Source organism: Populus trichocarpa, chromosome 15 (genome assembly GCF_000002775.5).
Source record: "Populus trichocarpa isolate Nisqually-1 chromosome 15, P.trichocarpa_v4.1, whole genome shotgun sequence".
Taxonomy (NCBI): Eukaryota; Viridiplantae; Streptophyta; class Magnoliopsida; order Malpighiales; family Salicaceae; genus Populus; species Populus trichocarpa.
The window spans coordinates 14585839-14604582 of record NC_037299.2 but is presented as its reverse complement, the minus strand read 5'-3'; the positions used below and the strand labels follow the sequence as shown (position 1 = coordinate 14604582).

The window sequence follows — 18744 nt, the reverse complement described above, 5'->3', positions numbered from 1 at the left end:
TATTATTATTATTATTATATTTTAAACAATATATATACTAAAAGAGATCTTAAGCTAAAGCCAAGGCAGGTCCTAGAAAAAAAACATATTCAAAATTTATTTTATTGTGCAATTGTGAGTTTGAAGATGTTTTACATGTATAATATCTTTTAATATTTAGGCTGAAAAATTTAACGTGTAAAATATTTTTTAATGATAATGGTGAGACGGTTACGGTTAGATGACGATGATGCAAAAAAGATAGTGATAAAGTAATCGTGGTGATAGTGAAAAAAATAATAAAATAATGATGATAGTAGTGATAAGATGAATATAGTGATTAAAATAGTTAAATGATATTAGTGGATTTCTATCCATAAAAATATTTTATAAAATTTTATGAATTGAAAATATAAACTAAGTTTCTAAAATATTTGTTATTTTTGTCATTTAACTAGTTTTCTTGTCAAATATTTTATAAGAAATAAACACAAAAAATATTTTTTAAAAACAAACATGTAAAATATTTTACGTCAAACAAATAAACGGAGGTAATTTTTATTGTGGTTTTATACTAATCAGAACTAGCATGCTGTTACATGCAAGGAAAAACAGGAATTGCATTGATTACACACTTGATTATTGTGATTGAATCTTTTTTTATTGTCTTAAATAGAAGTCATTTTGCTAACAACATAGAATAACATAAAAATCAAACCAATCTTTTTATACCAAAGAATAAAAAACAAATAGGGCTAGTACTTCTTATAAGAAATATTCTCCAAAAAAATATATTAAAGGGTATAAAAAATAAAAATAATTCACCCTGTTGTAAAATTCAAAAAGCAAGACAATTAAAATGTAACTGCTTTAAAATCTTGATCTCAAAAACTTAAAATCATATTTTATATAACTTAATTAGACACAAGTAAATAAAACTCATAAAAGAAGGAGAAAATAGTATATTATTGAAATAAATAAAATTTGTTCAAAAAATAACCCGATTTTGTTTTTTTAAAAAAGCTTATTTGTGGACGAATTTGTAAAATCTCAAAATTACATGGGATCAATTTAAATCTCAAACCTATAAAGCAGGTAAATTCATAGGCCCATAAGCATAAGAAGCAGGCCCTTAATTTGTGGTCTGGGCTATTTCAAGTGTATATTGTTGAGCCCATAATCAGAAAGCCCACATTGACCTTCTAACCAAATTTATATCTCTTCAAAAACTAAACCCCAAGCTTTTTACATCCCTGCTAAAAAAATCAGTAGCTGCTGCCGCCATGGTTCCCAAGTACGTCCCTCTCTCTCCAATACGTTTTCGTTTCCATGTATATGGAAATGGGTTGTATTTTTCTTCGTTTTGTCTTAATGGGTTGTTGTTTTTTGAAGTTTTTAAGCAGTCTATGAATTGTTGGATTCAATTTGAGTCGTCTTGGCTTTGTTTGAAATATATTACAATCTGAACATCTGTTGTAGAGATCTAGAACCTTCGCTAGATATGACAATACAAGGTCAAAAAAGTGATTTTCTTTTGTTTTATAAAGCTTAAAAATGCAAGCTTTAAGAAAGTTTTAAGCTTTTTGGTGATGGAATTTCCCACCTTCAATCCTTTAATTATGATGACTAATTTATAAATGTTTGGTGAATGGAATAATTTTTAATTATGTTTCAAGTGAGTCTTTTAATTACTCTCCGGAATAAGACCAAGTACTTTGCTATATTGCCCGAGTCCTCGGCTCCTTGGTAGAGCATTAAGCTATAATCTATGTTTGAGTGTGATTGATGCAGTGCAGGAAGATAATAAAGTGAAAACACAGTGAAGTAAAAGCAGAAATATTCTCCTTTTCAGCCTCATGAAAAAATAATTAGTTGTTTCTCTTCAGTTTTCTTCTCTCTCAGATTTCTGTTCTTTACTGATTGATTAAGCAAACCAGTAACTATACGCTTGGAGAACCGCGTTTTGCAGGTAAACTATATATCCTTTTCTTCTTTACCATTTTTTCTCCATTGTGGCTTTTTGGCTTTTCTGGTTTCTGGGTATTAATTTGTTGTCATTTAATTACACGGGTAATTCATGTTTCCTGAATTAGTTCTCTATTTGCATCTCCCCAGTTTCGAGTCTCTTAATGGGAGTGTATAGTTTTGGCATTTGAAAATTAAGAAGATGATCTGCCATACTGTTGGATGCTGATCCATACCTGTTTAAAATGAGTTTTCCTTTTTGTATTCACTGGTTTCGTTTCTCTTCATGGATGTAAGATAGGCTGGAGTTCTAAATCTTGTTATAGGTGTTTCTTGAAGCAACTGTAACATTATTGTTGATATATTAAGAGGATGTTGGAATCCCACTGTTCGCTGTATGTATTTTTCAGCTTCTCCAGATCCATTAAATTCTTAAAGGAGTGAATTGATTCTGACTTCTTCTTTATCAGATATCGTGTTTAGGAGATTTGGTGCAAGATTTTGATGTCATTAGCATCATTAGTACTTTTTTATGTTCAATGCAATAATCGAAAATGATAGAAAGGTATTTCTGTGTTGGAATGTTAGATGGGCAAGGCAGTTCAAATTTCTGAAATTTGATAAGATGTTTAACTGCTTGTTTTTATATGTCAATCCTTTGCACGTATTATGAATCTGGGCTCGGTTTCTTGCCCTGTTTCTGTTCCTGTTAACAACAGATTAAGGTGCCGTTTGGTAATGCGGCTGCACCCGAGGTTAAAGGAAGCCGCAGATATGTAGTGTTTGGTTATGCGAAAACCGTGTTTTATTTTGGTGGGACCCATCCATATTCGTGGCTGCACCTGTGGTTGAAGAAAAGTCGGGTCTGAGTGCTTTGCAACAGCAGCAACCTCAATTTTCAGATCCACCGACACTGCTGAGAGAAAAAAAGTCGTTGGAGAATAAAAAATCACAGCATATACATTACAATCGTTTCTTCCTTGTAGCTCCCTCCTCTCTCTCACAAAAAAATTTGAAGTTTGACTTGTTCCTGCGACTGGTCTCTCGCCACTGTCAAAAATAGTTGCAGATTCTTTTTTCGACCCGAGATGCCTTTCCAAGCTCTTGATCTGTAGATCTGCTTAATAAAAAGGTATTTTTTCATTTGTTTGTTGCCTGCATAGTTAACAATTGTGTATATCTTTTGTGCCTGTCTTCTTCACGCACGGCACCAAAAGTTGAATTCCTGTTTATGTTTGTGTTGTTAACCTCTGTCAATAGCAAATAATTGTCCAAGAATCATAGTAGTGGGGCTTTCTGCTGCCAGATTTTGTTACCGTTACCTATTTGCTATCAACAAAATTGGTTGCTTTGTCAATTGGGAGTTGAAAATTGAAATGCTAAAAAAATTAACCTTTCCCAATTTGATTTATGTTAAGTTGAAGATGAGTACGTCACTGCGTGTCTGTCAATTGAAAATGATCTTAAAAATGGAACTCAATGAAACATGTTTTCTTTCTTCCTTATCATGTTCATGGTTTGTTTCCTGTTTATCTGAGTTCATTGTACTAAAATGGTGGTGCGGCATATATGCCACTGTCAAAAAATTTTGTTTTTGCAAATTATGAAGCCTGGATTTGCTCGTCTTATAGTCGTTTGAAGCATATTGTGTAACTGAAGTTTATGTGAAGAGGCTGTTCTGCAGGATAGTATAGGCAACAGTTGCTCTTGCAAATTATATGACTCATTGATCAGTATATGTTAATTCTTCAACAATCCATCTGTAGGTTGCTTGTTGGGTAGTGTTGGCATGGACTATTCCTTGTTCTTCTACTTTCTGTAATAGTATAGAATTGGAATGTCTGTTATAGTTGTGTACCAGCAATTTATAGTTTTTTATATAATTTGACTCAGGATGTTTTGCCCTTTTAGTGAATTCCACTTGAATTACTTTTGTTCTATTTTTCTTGCCAAGTTTACACGGTGCTTGGGGATGTTAGCATTTTCATTGTTGGCAAAGATGAGTATAATGAACTTGCTGCCAGTTAACATAATTCATGATCGTTTTTTCTATACATGTTTGTGCAAGGATTCTAACCATCTGTATTTGTTGGTACTTCCATCCAATATTAGTCAAATTATTAGCATGTTATAATTCATTATGTTTGCTATCAAATATGTTATCCAACTAGGAATGGAAGGGCCTGAAAATTTGGATAAAGCTGCTTGGACTAAAGAAATGTTGCATGTCTTTTGCGACCTTTGCATCAAGGCCATCGACATGGGAATGAAACCGAATACGCATTTCGACAAAGCTGGTTGGAAATATTTGTTGACAGCTTTCAAAGAACAAACAGGTCATGCATTCACCAAGACACAACTGAAAAACAAATGGGATGGTTGCAAAAAGGATTGGAGGATATGGACGAAGCTCATTTCCGAAACTGGTGTGGGATGGAGTAATGAATTAGGAACAATTTCTGCAAGTGATGAGTGGTGGAAAGCAAAAATTCAGGTTATTTGTCGTGATCATTAATTTTTAATGTTTTAAATCTCAGTTTAGTAATTACTAGATTATTTGAAGTTGCATTAATTTAATTTCATTTGTTCTGTGCAGGAAATAAGTGGAGCAAAAAAGTTTAGGCAATCTGGTATCAAACCGTCTTTACGTATGAAGTTCGACAGGATGTTCTCGAATATTGTTGCAACCGGAAAGCATGCATGGGCACCATCGTCCGGAGTCCTCCATGATGATATTGTTGGTGTTGCTGAGGATCCAAATGCCAATGAGGAACAACCTGACTTGGAAGAAGGAAGCAGTGATTCAGAAGAGGATGGAATACCAAATTTCGTTGATGATGTTTGCAACATGGTTAGAGGGGTTAATATGTGCAGCGGTAGCAACACACGCAGCAGCGGGAAGAGAAAAGAAAGAGAAAGTGTTGAAATTGGGATGCAACTACTATCACGGTTGGATCAAATGATTGACAGCATGTTTAACAACAGTGATTCAACATCTATCAATAGAGATAAGAAAGGATGTAGTATTCATGAGGTTATGACCGAGCTTCACTCAATTGAAGGAGTTCATATCGGTGATGACTTTCATGGGTTTGCTTCTGAGTTTTTAGGTTTAAGAAGGAATAGAGAAATGTGGTCAGCTATGGGTACTCTTGAAAACAAGATGAAATGGTTGCAGAGAATGTATAAACGACGTAAAACACTTTAGACTGAGAGGTATGTATTGATCCCAAATGCATGCTTTTATTTATTCGTTGGTAATATTATTATATAAATTATTATCTAACATGTTTTAAAATTTCTTGTCAATTATTTAAATTTGCAGGTATCTGAAGATGATATGGAGTAATCATTTGCAATTATGATGGTTCGGTACCCTATTTGTAATTTTAACAATTCACATTATAAGTTAGGTTATGGAGCATTAATATTTATTATATTCATGCTATGGATTATATGTTAACGTAGTTAAAAATTGTCGTGCTATTCGATAATTGCTAAGTATTATGAATTGCGATCCGGAAAAATACTATGTAATATTAATGTCATATGACGAAGACAATGCTTTTAGATTTTACATAACTGGTTGATGATGTAAACAAAGTATATTTTTCTTAATCGATAAAATAATTTTCAATCTAAATTTCATGTTAAGGAAATCCAATTATAAAGAAATTGTTGATGCAAATAAAGGTTAGTTTTTTAATTGACAGAACAATTTGAAATCCAATACTAGAAGTTTTCGTGTCCTCTCATTAACATAATTCATGTGGATTAACGACAAGTCGAAGGATAGAATATACAAAATTTTAAAACATATTAAAAAATTTAAAAATCATACATCACAGGCTACAACAATAGAACGGATTTGAAAGGATCTGAAACAAGAAGTCATAACTGGTGCATTGCAGAGATATAAGAACTTTTGACATGTTATGTCACAATACAAGACAATACTGGTCTTCACATGGTACATTACGTTAGATTCTTGCACATGGGTTACAAAATTGCAGAGTAAAAAAAACATACATGTACAGAGATGAGACGAACCAACAGGGTGGGAGAAAAATAAGTAAAAAAAAAGAGAACAGACTGTGAATACAACGTTCAAAAGAACGCAGCAGAGACGGAGAAGGAAGAAGAGCACAAACAATGGAAACAGAGGCAAAAACAGGGCCACCACTGCTCCCTTCCTCGTCGCCTCCACAACAACCGTCTGGAGCCACAATCACAACAGCAACACCACCATCATCGGGGAGAACACCGACCGAGACAGGAAAGGAACGCAGCTGAGACAGGGAGAAGGCAGAAGAGCACAACCAGAGGAAAACCTTCCCTCAGTTCACCAGTCGCCTCCGCCTCCACCACCGCCAACCAGACTTCGCCGCCGCGCAGGGTAGCCTCTTCTTCCCCTTCTCCTTCTTTGAATGCTGTTGCAGGTGCCGCTCTTCACTGTTCCCGGTTCAAATTTTCAAATATTTTACCTGGTCCGACCCAATTTTTGAAAAAAAAAATAAAAAAAAAATTCGTCAAAAAAACTGTATAAAAACATCCATTTCCAATATTGAAATCTAGTGTGAAGACTGTAATATTTGTGTGGTTTAAAATTTTAATCGATAAAGTTTACCATCATATATAATGTTTTATTTGAAAAACTAGTGTTTAATATTATTCTTTTCTTTATTTTATTTAGCATTATACATATGGCAGATGCACGTTTGAATGCAATATTTAATGAAGATCTTGATGATGATTATGAAAACATAATGGATCGCGTTGTTGATCCCATTAATTATGGTGGTGATGATGACAACGGTGGCTTAGGATGGGATGGTGATGATGGGGCAAATGACGACGACGACGACGATAGTGATGTTGATGATGAATCATTTTGGAAGTGAGATTTTGATAAGAAAAAAGTTAGTTGTGTGCACAGCTGTGACAATAAACATGTATTATATTAATTATATGCATAAAGAACCGTGCATGGTTTCATACAATACAAACATGTGTTGGTTAACTGAAGTTTTACTAGGACATTAGAAACGATGTGTCAACATGTTTAGAACTTTGTTGAGCCTGTGCAGTGATTTAGAAACAACTTATGGGTTAAAGCCTTCGAGAAGGATGGGTGTGATTGAAAAAGTGGCTATATTTTTATATACAATAGCACTAGGAGCATCAAATATGGAGGTTCAAGAGCGATTTCAACATTCGGGTGAAATTGTTAGTAGATGCATTAAAGAAGTCCTCGCAGCAGTATGTTTGTTTGCAGTAGATGTCATAAAACCAGAGGACCTGAATTTTACAAGCACGTCACGAGAAATTACAATGAATCCAAGATATATGTCTCATTTCAAGGTAAGAAAAATATTTGTTAATGTTGTCAGTATTCAATTAAAAATTGTTTTATGCATGTTAGTAAGGAATGGCATTATATTATCAATGGTTTTCATGTAAAATTGTATTGATGCAACTGATGAAACATATGTGCGAGCTTGCATATTAACTGAAAATTAAATTCTATTTATAGAAAGAAAAGGTGTACCGACTCAAAACGTAATGGTTGCTTGTAGTTTTGACATGCAGTTCACGTTTGTGTGGGCAGGATGGGAAGACAATGCCCACGATACATGTATTTTTCTTAAGGCTATTGAGAATAGAAATATAAAATTTCCTAAACCACCATAAGGTAGTTATACAATAGAACTTGTTATGTAATTATAAGTATAAAAATGTGTTTCTTATTTACTAATTACATGGCAAATTTGAATGTTGTTTGTAATTACAGGTAAATACTATTTGGTTGATGCTAGATATCCCAATGAGTATGGTTATTTAGGTCCATATAAAGGTGAGAGATATCACTTCCAAGAATTTAGGCGTCGTGGACAACCAAAGAAATCAGCAAGAAGTTTTTAATCGAGCACACTCGTCACTACGTAATGTCATAAAACGTTCTTTTGGAGTATGGAAACAAAGGTGAAGGATTTTACATAATATGTCTGCTTATCCATACAAAACACAAGTTGAAATTGTAGTGGCATCAATGGCACTACATAATTACATTAGAAGGAAATCGCATGATGACGCTGCATTGCAGAATTTGATCACAATCTCAATGACGTTCCTGATGAGATTTTATCTGATGTTGTTGCACGCTTTGAAATCAATGCGAACAGTAGTCAAGGCAGGATGAATTTTGTACGTGACGGAATTGCAGATAGTTTAATGGAACAATAATCCATAATCTTTATAAAGTATTGTTTGTTTCATGATGTAGTAGCAGTAGTTAAATCTACAATATTTAAATTAAAAACATCAATATTAATATATGTCTTGTATATTTATTTTATGACCTCAATTTGAAAAGCTTGCCTGTTTGAGAGTAAGGTAACGATGTTGGTTCATAGTGTTTTTCACTTACAAATGTAGAAAAATAATTTTTTTTTCATATTGAAATCAAATTATTTTTTACATCGGCACACGAAAACAATCTGAAAATATTAAAAAATAAAATTATTTTTTGGGAAAAAAATATACACTAAATTTTTTGGAACGCGGTTTGAACCGCATTTCCAAATGGTTACCAAACACATTAAAACTACTTTTTGCTCAATCTCAATTTGAACCACAGTTTTAACCAAACATATATTTTTCCAAACCAACCTTAACTAAAAATATTTTTTATAAAATAACTTTTTTCAAACCACAACCGTAACAACAACCTCAATACCAAACACACAAATTTATAGAAGGCCTTGTTACTTAGGTCAAAATGCCTAGTTGATTACAATGATTTGGCACGTCATTCCAAATTAGTTTCTAAAATTTAAATTTGGTAATGCCCGGTTGAATTAAATTTATGTTGTTGGTTTAAAATTTAAATTTGATTTATATAAGTGTTGTAATGTAACTAGTTAGATGTTTTTTTATAAGTGTTGCATTGAAAAATGCTTTTTTTGGATTGACCCGGGTCAACCCATTTGACCCGTGACCCAATCATTGTACCTAATCGAACACCGGGTCGGGTTTAAAAATTATGCTAGATGCAGAACTTAACAAAATTATAATATTTTTAATATTAATACTATTAATTATAATAAAATTAATAATATTTACCATATAAATAATAATATATTTGATATTAATATTTTTAATTATAATAAAAATAATAATATTTATAATATAAATAATTATGCTCCGGCGTTACTCGTCTGCCTACCAAATGCTACTCGATTTGTTGAATTAAAGTGACAACAAGATCTAAATTAATTTAATTCTCATCATTTTGGCGAGAATTACCAATGAAAAAATCTAAAGGGAACATGCACGGGAGATTTCACAATGTAGGGGCATGGATGAACATTGTTGAAGCTAAAGGGGGTAAATTAAAACTATAAAAACCCAACAGGGCTGCAATATTTTTGATAAAACAACATCAGACCTATATTTTTCCATGTATTTATTTATATTCACATATCGACGAAGAAGAAGAAAGAGTGTTGTGGTGCAGCTCGCGATTAAAGAAAAAGGACCCAAAACTTCCAATTTCCCAGTCAGAGTCTTCATTATACCTCTAGGGTTTGTTTCATTTTCTTCTCCCTATCACATACAATTGTGTTTTCTTGCTTTTTAACTTTTACAACTTGCGAAGGCTATAACAAGAAAACAACAAGTGCATGCATGGAAGGTGTTTGATAATATTCGCAAGAAAGTAATGTTTTTTGTAAACTGCTCATCTCATCTCAATCTTATGCTCTTGAAAAAAAGAAACTCATGCATACTGTACTGAACGAGTTGCTGTCGGATTTAGGACTTGTACTTATTGTGTGCTATAGTCTGCTGTATAGGCTGTTAAAAAATGCTGCCGCAGAAGATGAAGAAGGCCATCACAGATAACCCAAAGCAGCTTGCCAACTTAATTGATCTTGTAAATTTACCTTCTACACTTAGAGATTTTGTGGGTCAGTCTCAGATTTCTCATTTGGGCTGTTTCATGCGTGTCTGGTCCTATATCAAAACCAACAACCTCCAGGTACTTTTTTTTAATCTCATCTTTTGTTTATGTTTTTATGCTAATTGGAAGTAATGTTCTCAATTACATGAATTGCTAATACCCATCAATAAAAGAAAGATTTTTTTTTCTTTTTTTCTTTAAAAGAAGAAATATTCTTAATCTTGTTCATCTAATTCTTCAAACTTTGCGTTGTCATAGATAAATATACATGTAATTCACTGTTGCGGTGTTTCAGCTAAAATGGGACCTATCATTTGATTGCGTGTAAAAGGTGCCTCATTTTGTTATTTATTAACCTTAACGGGATAACTTAAATTCTGCAATTTTCTTGTCATTTTGAGAACAAAATATGAGGATATGTAGGAGCTGCATCATAACATGTCTCAACCGATTCTAATTGTGCAAATTGTATGTATCTTTGTTATTATTTTACTTTCTGTTTTATTAATGTTATTCTTTTAACTAACTCTTGCCAAAACTGCGTGGTGTATGTCATTTAGGATCCAAACAACAAGAATGTGGTCAATTGTGATGAAAAGTTGAAAAGTATCTTGCTGGGCAAACAACAGGTTGAATTGGTCGAACTTCCTGCGCTGATCAAATTGCATTTTCCCAAACAGAAAAAGTAAGTTGCTGTTTGGGATCTAGATGCCTATCTTGCTACAATGTCGCTTCACCTAAATATCTTGATGTTTCATGGTGCAGCATGTACTTAATGAGTTTTATCACTTTTGAATTTGTGACTCATTCAATATAAAGTTCAAGCTTTCGTTCTTTTTCTAGAATTTGTTATTATAGGATTTCTTTCATTTCTTTATCTATTTTGCATCAGACTTGTCGATCTAATATGCAATGCTAATCCTTTGTCCCCTGGAATAGAGGGAATCCGTTGAACATATTGTTTAATATCATCTCGCTGCTCATCAAAACATTTTGACTAGAATTATTCATATCAGTGGATTTATGTTTTTTTTGTGAAAGAATATAACAATAGAATCACTTCTTCAATTTGAACCCTTTTAGACTGTTGCTGTTTTTATATAGTTATCATGATATACCTTCCTGATTCCGATCCAGTGATGACATTTTGTCTATCCTTCAGATTTCCCTGAACAAGCGTCATAAACTCTTTGACGGGGTTGGCATAAACCCTTGAAACAATGTCATATGCCATTGATAAAGCTATGGATATCCTTATTAGGAGGCCTTTTTCATTTCTATGATAAATAGGGAGGTTGTTTTTGGAGTACACAATACTATGGCAGACATCTTCTCCATATCCATGTCTTGAAAGAGCTATTGCTAAGACCATATAAGAGATTCTCTCTCATTTTTGTCCTCTGATTGGAAGCTAGGAAAGGTCAAGAAAAAACAAAGATGCTCCTTCATATTATGAAGATGAGCAAGTCACAAGTACCTTATGCTTAGGCCATAATAAGAGGGCTATTCAATGTTTGCAAGTTCAACTAAGCTATAAGGAGGAGCCTTTAGTGGTTGCCTCATTTTCCTAGCTCTCATAAGAAAAGTCATTCACCTCTGAACTTCAATTGGCATTCAATTTCAGACAAGGTTGATGGTCAATTGTTATTTATTATTATTGAAGTGGAATGTTTTGTTGATTTAATTATAGACTAGATAGACAAAGCAAAACTCAAGAAGAAGTGTCATAGTTTTTTCATGATAATCAACAACATTCGAGGTCAATCAACCATGATTGATCAATATCATCAACCAGTATGGACTATTATTAATTAGAAAGATCAATTACAGTGTTGTTTAATCGATCAATTATAAATTATATATATTTTTTATTACTTTCAATGTTTATAATATCTATTTTTATTACAGGGACGAGTTGTTTGTATCTAGATTTGAGCATTGACTCGAGCTCAAGTCTTTCACAAATAAAGAGTAAATTCAATTATAAACTAGATAGATAAAGCAAAACACAAGCAAAATTATAAGATTTTCTCTTTGATAATCGACCATCAACTAGGACCCATCGTCAACTAGAACCGACCAATCACAATCTACTGTCAACTAGAACCGACCGTCAATCAGGATCCACCATGATCAATCAATTATCCAATAGGAGCTGTATCAATTATATTGGTTGCATAGGAATTTTTCATCCTAGTTAAGTTACAGGATCTTAACTTGATTTTCCTACTTGGAAGTTCTAATTCATGTTTAGATTCGAAAGAACAGGTTTAAGTTATTACACAAACAACTTTATGTTTTATTTTAAAACTCAAAATGGAGGATTTTCTCTGCACTTTTAGGGTATAATCTTTGGATTTGAGAACCCTTGGTTGAATCTTCTTGGCTATGGCTATGGCTATGGCTATGGCCTCCTTGAATTATTGGAGCAAGGAAGAATGTTAATCAATGTGAATGACAAGGAAGGTTGTATCTGGTTGGTCTGTGAAATCGTACGGACGCTCGTGTTCTGATAATATTGAATTATTGATCAAAACAGACAATTCAGTACTCAACAGTTATGACACGCTGATCGTCGATTGATGACAAAAAAACAATTATCTATCAAACCAAATATTTAACTCTTTTTAATTGGCTCGATCCTCAACCCTAATACTCTCTTTCATTTCATTTTGGTTTTTCTGCTCAACAACTAATAGAATTTTAAAAATACAAATAAATCTCAACTAATATTTGAAAATCTTGGGCAAAGCCCCATTCGAGGATATGCTCCAATCTCTTTGCCATTATATTATAAAAAACACTAAAAGTTCTCATGTTTATATTGTTCATTGTGAGGTGATACACTGTTCTGATTAATTTGAGATTAAACTTGATTATTGATGTCTTTTTATCATCAATTTATAACGTTAGAAAAAAATTAGCGCCCGGCCTGCAGCGTTTCGCGAGACACATTTCTAGTTCGAACTAAACCGAGAAGCACTTCTATACCACTATCTCTGTTAATTGATACAAAACATTTTCCTTTACTATGGCATGCACAATGGTATTAATTGCAGCATGGTTGTCCCTGTGGGTGTGCTGTCAGGATTATTTGGTTGTTTGATGCCGACACAGACTGTTCTTCTTATACCTAAGCTCGTTGGATAAGAGAGAAAGGATCTACAAGCAATAACGTACGTACATGGCACTGAAATTTGATTCATAATTCTTCAATGTCTTGAGAGAGACCAACCACTTCAAGACAAATGACAAACTCAATCAACAATGTTATTGTAGCTATAAACAAATGGCCAGCTTCCATGGTCAACCATTATTTAGAATCCTTTTTAAAAGTAGTGGAAGCAAGAGTTGCCATTCCAGAAATATAGACCACTCTACCTCTTTCTGCTGCTTCACAAAATATCCCAATAGAAAGCTTGTATCATAATAAATTAAAGAAATAAAGATTAAGCAGCTGTGGAGAAAGACAGAAAGAAAGAATCTTCTCAAAAATCAAGATGTTCCCTCATCAATTCAATTATGCTAATGTAAATCTAATGGAGCTAGTTCCAAATCATAGGCAAAATACGTTTAAAAAACACAGTAAACTATAGGAATTTGATAATAAACACCAACAATCAATAGATTAGGAGAATTAATCCCAAATAAACTTTCCATAGATGTGAATCATTTATGCAAAGAGTACTACAGAGGATGCATGAGCAGAAAATATATATTTATTATGGATTGTAATAGTAAAATGAATTTTTTATTAATCATTAACTCAAATAAGAAGACCAAGCTCAGGACTAAAATAGTCTTTTCCATGTGATTCAATTGTAATTCTTGTTTTTAGTGGGGATACAAATGTATTTTTATCTTTTTTTATGAACAATGAAATACCTTCATTGCCTTTTAAAAAAACACATGGATATTTGGTTGCCAGGGGCTTTTATGAGAATTTATTTTTTTTGCATGTTATAATTACTAGCTTATCCTTTATGTCATAATTAATTAAGACTTGATTTGAAAGTATTTTTGTAATTTCATTATTCTTAGTATAGTAAAATATCACATAATTAACCTTTATCTTAGAATTGATTTAGGGGCAATTTTGTATTTTTATGTGGGTTTTTTATTCATAAGCATATTAGAAGAGAGATACATTTGTCTTTTAAAGTAATTAAAAAATATAAAAAAAATAACTTAGTAGGCGCATGGGAGATGCCGCCACGCTTCGGCGGCGTATGTGACTTCATACGACGACCAAATTTTTTTTCCCACCATGTCATTGGATTCCTCACAATGTTCTCTTCCACCCCAGGCGGTTTAAGTTGAGTTCTTATGGGCGGATTATAGACGAGCCGCTTTCTTTTTTTTTCCTTTTCTAATCTCTCTCCTCCCTCGAGCTTCATACCTAGCATTTAAAATTTCAAGACAGTCCTCTTAGTTGTGTACATTTGGGTATCAATCCTTATTCTTTTAATTTGTTAATTTTTATCCTTGGTCTTTTTGTAAGGTTTTTTTTGTTTTTTTTTTTCAATTAAATCCTTCAATTCATATTTTTTATTTTTTATTTCTCAAATTTGGTCCTGATTTTTTTTTCTTCATTTTTTTCTTGCCATTTTTGTAAACTTTCAATTGTTTTAAATTTTATCCTTTAATAAAACAAAATTATCCTCGTTCTTTTAGTTGTTTTTTTCTCTTTTGAATGCTTTTTTTTTTGTGATTTTGTTTTCAAATTTATCCTTTAACATTTTTTTTTTAAATTTGGGATTCATGGTTTTTCTGGATTTGGTGCTTCCAATCAAATGGCCAGGACCACGGGTTTTATAATTAGCTAGCATGGGTTCCCATTTTTTTTAGAATTATTTTTTTTCGATCTCATTACTCAACATTGATTTTAGCACGAGTTTTATAATTTATTTTTTCTAGTCAAATGACCAGGGTCACGGGCTTGATAGGTTAACACATGTAGACATCATTTTTTTTCTTATTTTTTTTTTGTTTTCATCATTTGACATTGTAATTTTTTTTTTAAATGCTTTTTGTTGGCCGAACATTGTATTTTTTTTCAAATTGTTTTTATCATACCCGCGACAAAGCAAGGGTTACATAGCTAGTATATATACAAAAAGGTGAGGAAAAAAAGGCTGAAATTAAGGAAGCATAGTGAATTCCAAATTCTTTGAAGATTCCTTCTCACTCTCATGCAACCTTAATTTATCTTTTCTAGGAAAAAACCTTTCTCTACAGGACATGAAGGACCCAATTGGAGCCTTGAACTTATCGAAAACTCTATGGTATTATTCATTACAAAAGTAATAAAACTGCTAAACTAGAAAGCATTTGGGTGTAAGAAGTTGAAAGGGGAAAAAAACAAAAAAAACCAAGCATGCTAAAAGCCATTGCTCATCTCCGAGAACTACCTCAGCAACTTCCTTGGCCTTGAAGGAGTGATCTTGATGACAAGTCCAGGGAAAACGTCATCCGGGTCATGGATATGTGGGTTCTGCTCCACTATAAACGGGTCGCCGCACTTGTCACTGATGGTGTGGAGGGTCTCTCCTTCTCCGACAACATATATTTCATCACAAGGTCTATCAAAAAGCTGGCTTCCCTTGACAGGCTGATCTTTTGGGACGGAATACTCTCTAATAGACCCCAATAATATCAGGCATAAGAGGACTATGGCACAGTTCCATGATGCTACATCAGCTATTACTACTGAAATTTTCATGGTTTTCTTTGAAGAAGAGAAATCCATGTACATACAAGATAAAAAGGAGAGATGGGTGTGAATCTTTTGATTAAACAGGAAGGAAAAGGAGTGTATATGTGGGCTGTGTAGAGCATAAATTATGTGTGTATTTATATACTTTGTGAGAAGGATAAGTGGCGTTATTTGGTCCCCCTACTCTTAATTTTATCTTAGTTTAGTTCCTATACTACTTTTATCCTAACGTCAGATTCCAGCTTCTTGTTTTTTTTTTTTCTATTTCTTTTATCAATTGTCGTCAAAGATAAGGATCGTTTTAGCACACAATAAAAAGTAAAGGGATGACATTTGAGAAAACTCTTCTGAAATCTCTTGATTTTATAGAAATAAAGAACTTTGACAATGAAAAGATTTTTTTTTTTTAATTTTATGACAAGAACTAATATTGATTTTTCTTATCAGACAATCTTAAGAATGCATCATCCACACTAGTCTAGTGTATGAATTTCTCTAAATTAATATGTGATTGGTAAAATAATACAGGTGCTAGCTTTTACAAAAGTTATTTTTAATTAAAAATATATCAAAATAATTTTATATTTTTTATATTTTTTATATTAGTGTATTAGAATCATTAAAAAACACCTAAAAAACATTCATTTAATGTTTTTTCAGGTAAAAAACAATTTCAAAGCATATAGAAAAGCAAGTTTAACCTCATCACCACCAGATGAAGCATTAAATGCTGTTTTAATATTGAATTAAAAAAGTTAAGGATCAAAGGAAAACAAAATCAAGAATGGGGGGGTCAGAGGGGTGATAATTAATGCATGCTGTCGACCTTACAAAGCAAGGAAAAGAGAGAGATTTGGCCGTTTGCGTCGGGCGGAAGTTGGATTCAGCGATATTGTAAACTTGGTATTTTGGACGTGCTTGGAAGGTTCAGAGGCTACACAAGACACAAGTCACCTTCATAGCCATCAAATTACTAAAAAGGACTTTGATGATTAATTAAGGTTAATACATATCTAATATTTGGAACCTTAATTAAGACAATGTTTTTTTAAGGGTTAGGTTTTTGATTATAAGCAGGGAAGATATGAACTCAAATTGATTAGAACTATATATCTCTGTACGTAGTAAAGCTTTCTTGGCATGTTTCATTAATTACTGTCCATTAATAGCCAGGAATAACCTAATGTTTTGTTTGAAGAAACAGAATTTCCACCGAGAGGCATAGCCATCGGTTGTCTTTGGTAAATTTCAAGGCATAGTCTGAACACAGCTTTCTTTCCTTTTCTGAGTTTCTGATGGACTTGACGTTGGGGTCTTAGAGTGTGAATTCGGACATTAAAACCTTGTTCTATGTAGCATGTTGCAATTATTCCTAATGTGATGTCATGACCACGTTGTTTAACAATCATTTTTTTTTGACATGTAATGTCTTGATGATGAAATGTGTGCTACCTAGTGTGTTTGATAACCCGACCAACCGACGAATTCATAATTGAATCCATTGTCTTTAACTTTCTATATATTCATATGGCAATGAGTGCAAAAAACTGCAGCCATTAATAACTTATGCTATACTTTCTTTATTACAGTCAAAATAAAGCTATAATAATTTGATTATGGGTAATAGTTTAATTCTTCATGCTATGTTGTGGAATAGAGCTTCTTTTTTCAATGCAAAAAAGGGTGCAGACATTGTTAACAGTTTTTTGCCGTAAAGAAATATGAATTTTAATAAAATAAATCGAGAATTATATGTGCAAATAAATAATAAAAAATTTAGTGATTTTAATCATAAGATTGAGTCGAAAAGCTGAGATAAGATGTAATTTTTTAGAAAAAAAATAAGTTGAATATTTGTTTCATTTTAAAATTAGGTCCCTAAAGTTTTAAGTGGTTTGAATAAATAAAATTGAGTTTTATTTTGCCAAATCAAGTATTAACTCTACGTCGAAATTTATTTTTAACATCATGAGAACCCTATATAAAGTCAGCCAAAACAAAACATTAAATTCAATTCCAAATCAACTTAATATGAAAGGATTAAATTGAACATAAAAAAGCCAAGGAACAAAAAAAATTAAAGAAAGAAAAAGCATTGTGAGTAACTATTGCAACCCGGAGTAGAGTGTCCTTCTCCTATTTTGCTTTTCTATTATTTTCTTAACCTTCATTTCCTCTCGTATTATTCTCGCGTGATCATGATTTCAAACACTATTTTATGATTTATAAAATGTTATTTTTTAAAAACTGAACTATAATTGTTAAATAAAAAACAAAAAAAACAAAAAAAATAAGGATGTGAATTAAAAATGTCATAATAAAAAAAAGAAAGATGACTTAACTATGTGAATGAAAAAAAAAATTTAAGGCAGTTCACTATTCATAATCCAAACATCATCAATTTTACAAAACCAAACAACAATTATTAAATTATTAAACAGGAAGCAAAAAAACTCAAAAAAAAAAGTATCCAATACAAAAATATTTTGTATTAACTAGGTGATTCATGTTCATATAAATCATATAAAGAGTGTTACCACCTCAAATCCCTTAATATTTTTGTTAATGATTAGATAGATGATGACAAACTAGGAACTTTCCATGGTGGATCAACTCAAGAAATGGGTGGAGAAAAGGAGTGAGGATTCTGGTGTGGGATAAGGAGGCTCGCGAAGGGATTGAATTAGTGTGGGTTATTGCGTGAAGAAATAGGACTTCCCCACCTCTCACTACCTTTCGAGAAACTGTAGCCATCAAAAATCGTCCAAAAAACATCAGACATTTAGTGCAGCCGGATTCCATGCGTGGACAAAACATTGAGACTCCGTGAGGGGTTGGGCTTGGGCGGAGTCCCCTCGATGCCTGCTCAACCTGACCTCTGGGATTAGTTATGATTTATGTATATTTGCACATATTGATAGTTCCAACTTTTGACCTATTCCTAGAGGTCCCAAAATGTCTAAAAGTAGCTAGAGTCCAATTTTGAAGAGGTCATGGATTAAATTAATTTTCATTAAGTCCAATCAATTCCTATTAATCGGTATCAAGAGAAATTGTAAGAGAGATTAATGTACATAAGTACAAAAAAAAAAAACAAGATTTTTCTTTGTTACAAAAGAGAGGG

At 32.6% G+C, this 18744-nt stretch overlaps 1 protein-coding gene across 7 annotated transcripts; it reads left to right on the top strand.

Moving 5' to 3' along the window:
* The first annotated feature begins 1198 nt into the window (after positions 1 to 1198).
* LOC18105908 (upstream activation factor subunit UAF30) lies at positions 1199 to 12328 on the top strand. Of its 7 annotated transcripts, XM_006374575.3 has the most exons (6): positions 1199 to 1273; positions 1866 to 1948; positions 2664 to 3076; positions 4116 to 4438; positions 4541 to 5160; positions 5270 to 5492. In XM_006374575.3, exons 4-5 carry the CDS (start codon positions 4118 to 4120, stop codon positions 5150 to 5152), a joined length of 933 nt encoding a protein of 310 aa, XP_006374637.3. In that variant the 5' UTR covers positions 1199 to 1273; positions 1866 to 1948; positions 2664 to 3076; positions 4116 to 4117; the 3' UTR covers positions 5153 to 5160; positions 5270 to 5492. The 7 variants fall into 7 exon arrangements, with proteins under 7 accessions (XP_006374637.3, XP_024442369.1, XP_052303561.1 ...); XM_024586601.2 differs by lacking the exons at positions 1199 to 1273; positions 1866 to 1948; positions 2664 to 3076; ... (1 more) ...; positions 4541 to 5160; positions 5270 to 5492 and adding exons at positions 9366 to 9528; positions 9798 to 9982; positions 10465 to 10589; positions 12247 to 12328; XM_052447601.1 differs by lacking the exons at positions 1199 to 1273; positions 1866 to 1948; positions 2664 to 3076; ... (1 more) ...; positions 4541 to 5160; positions 5270 to 5492 and adding exons at positions 9366 to 9528; positions 9798 to 9982; positions 10465 to 10589; positions 11195 to 11493.
* The last annotated feature ends 6416 nt before the right edge of the window (positions 12329 to 18744 follow it).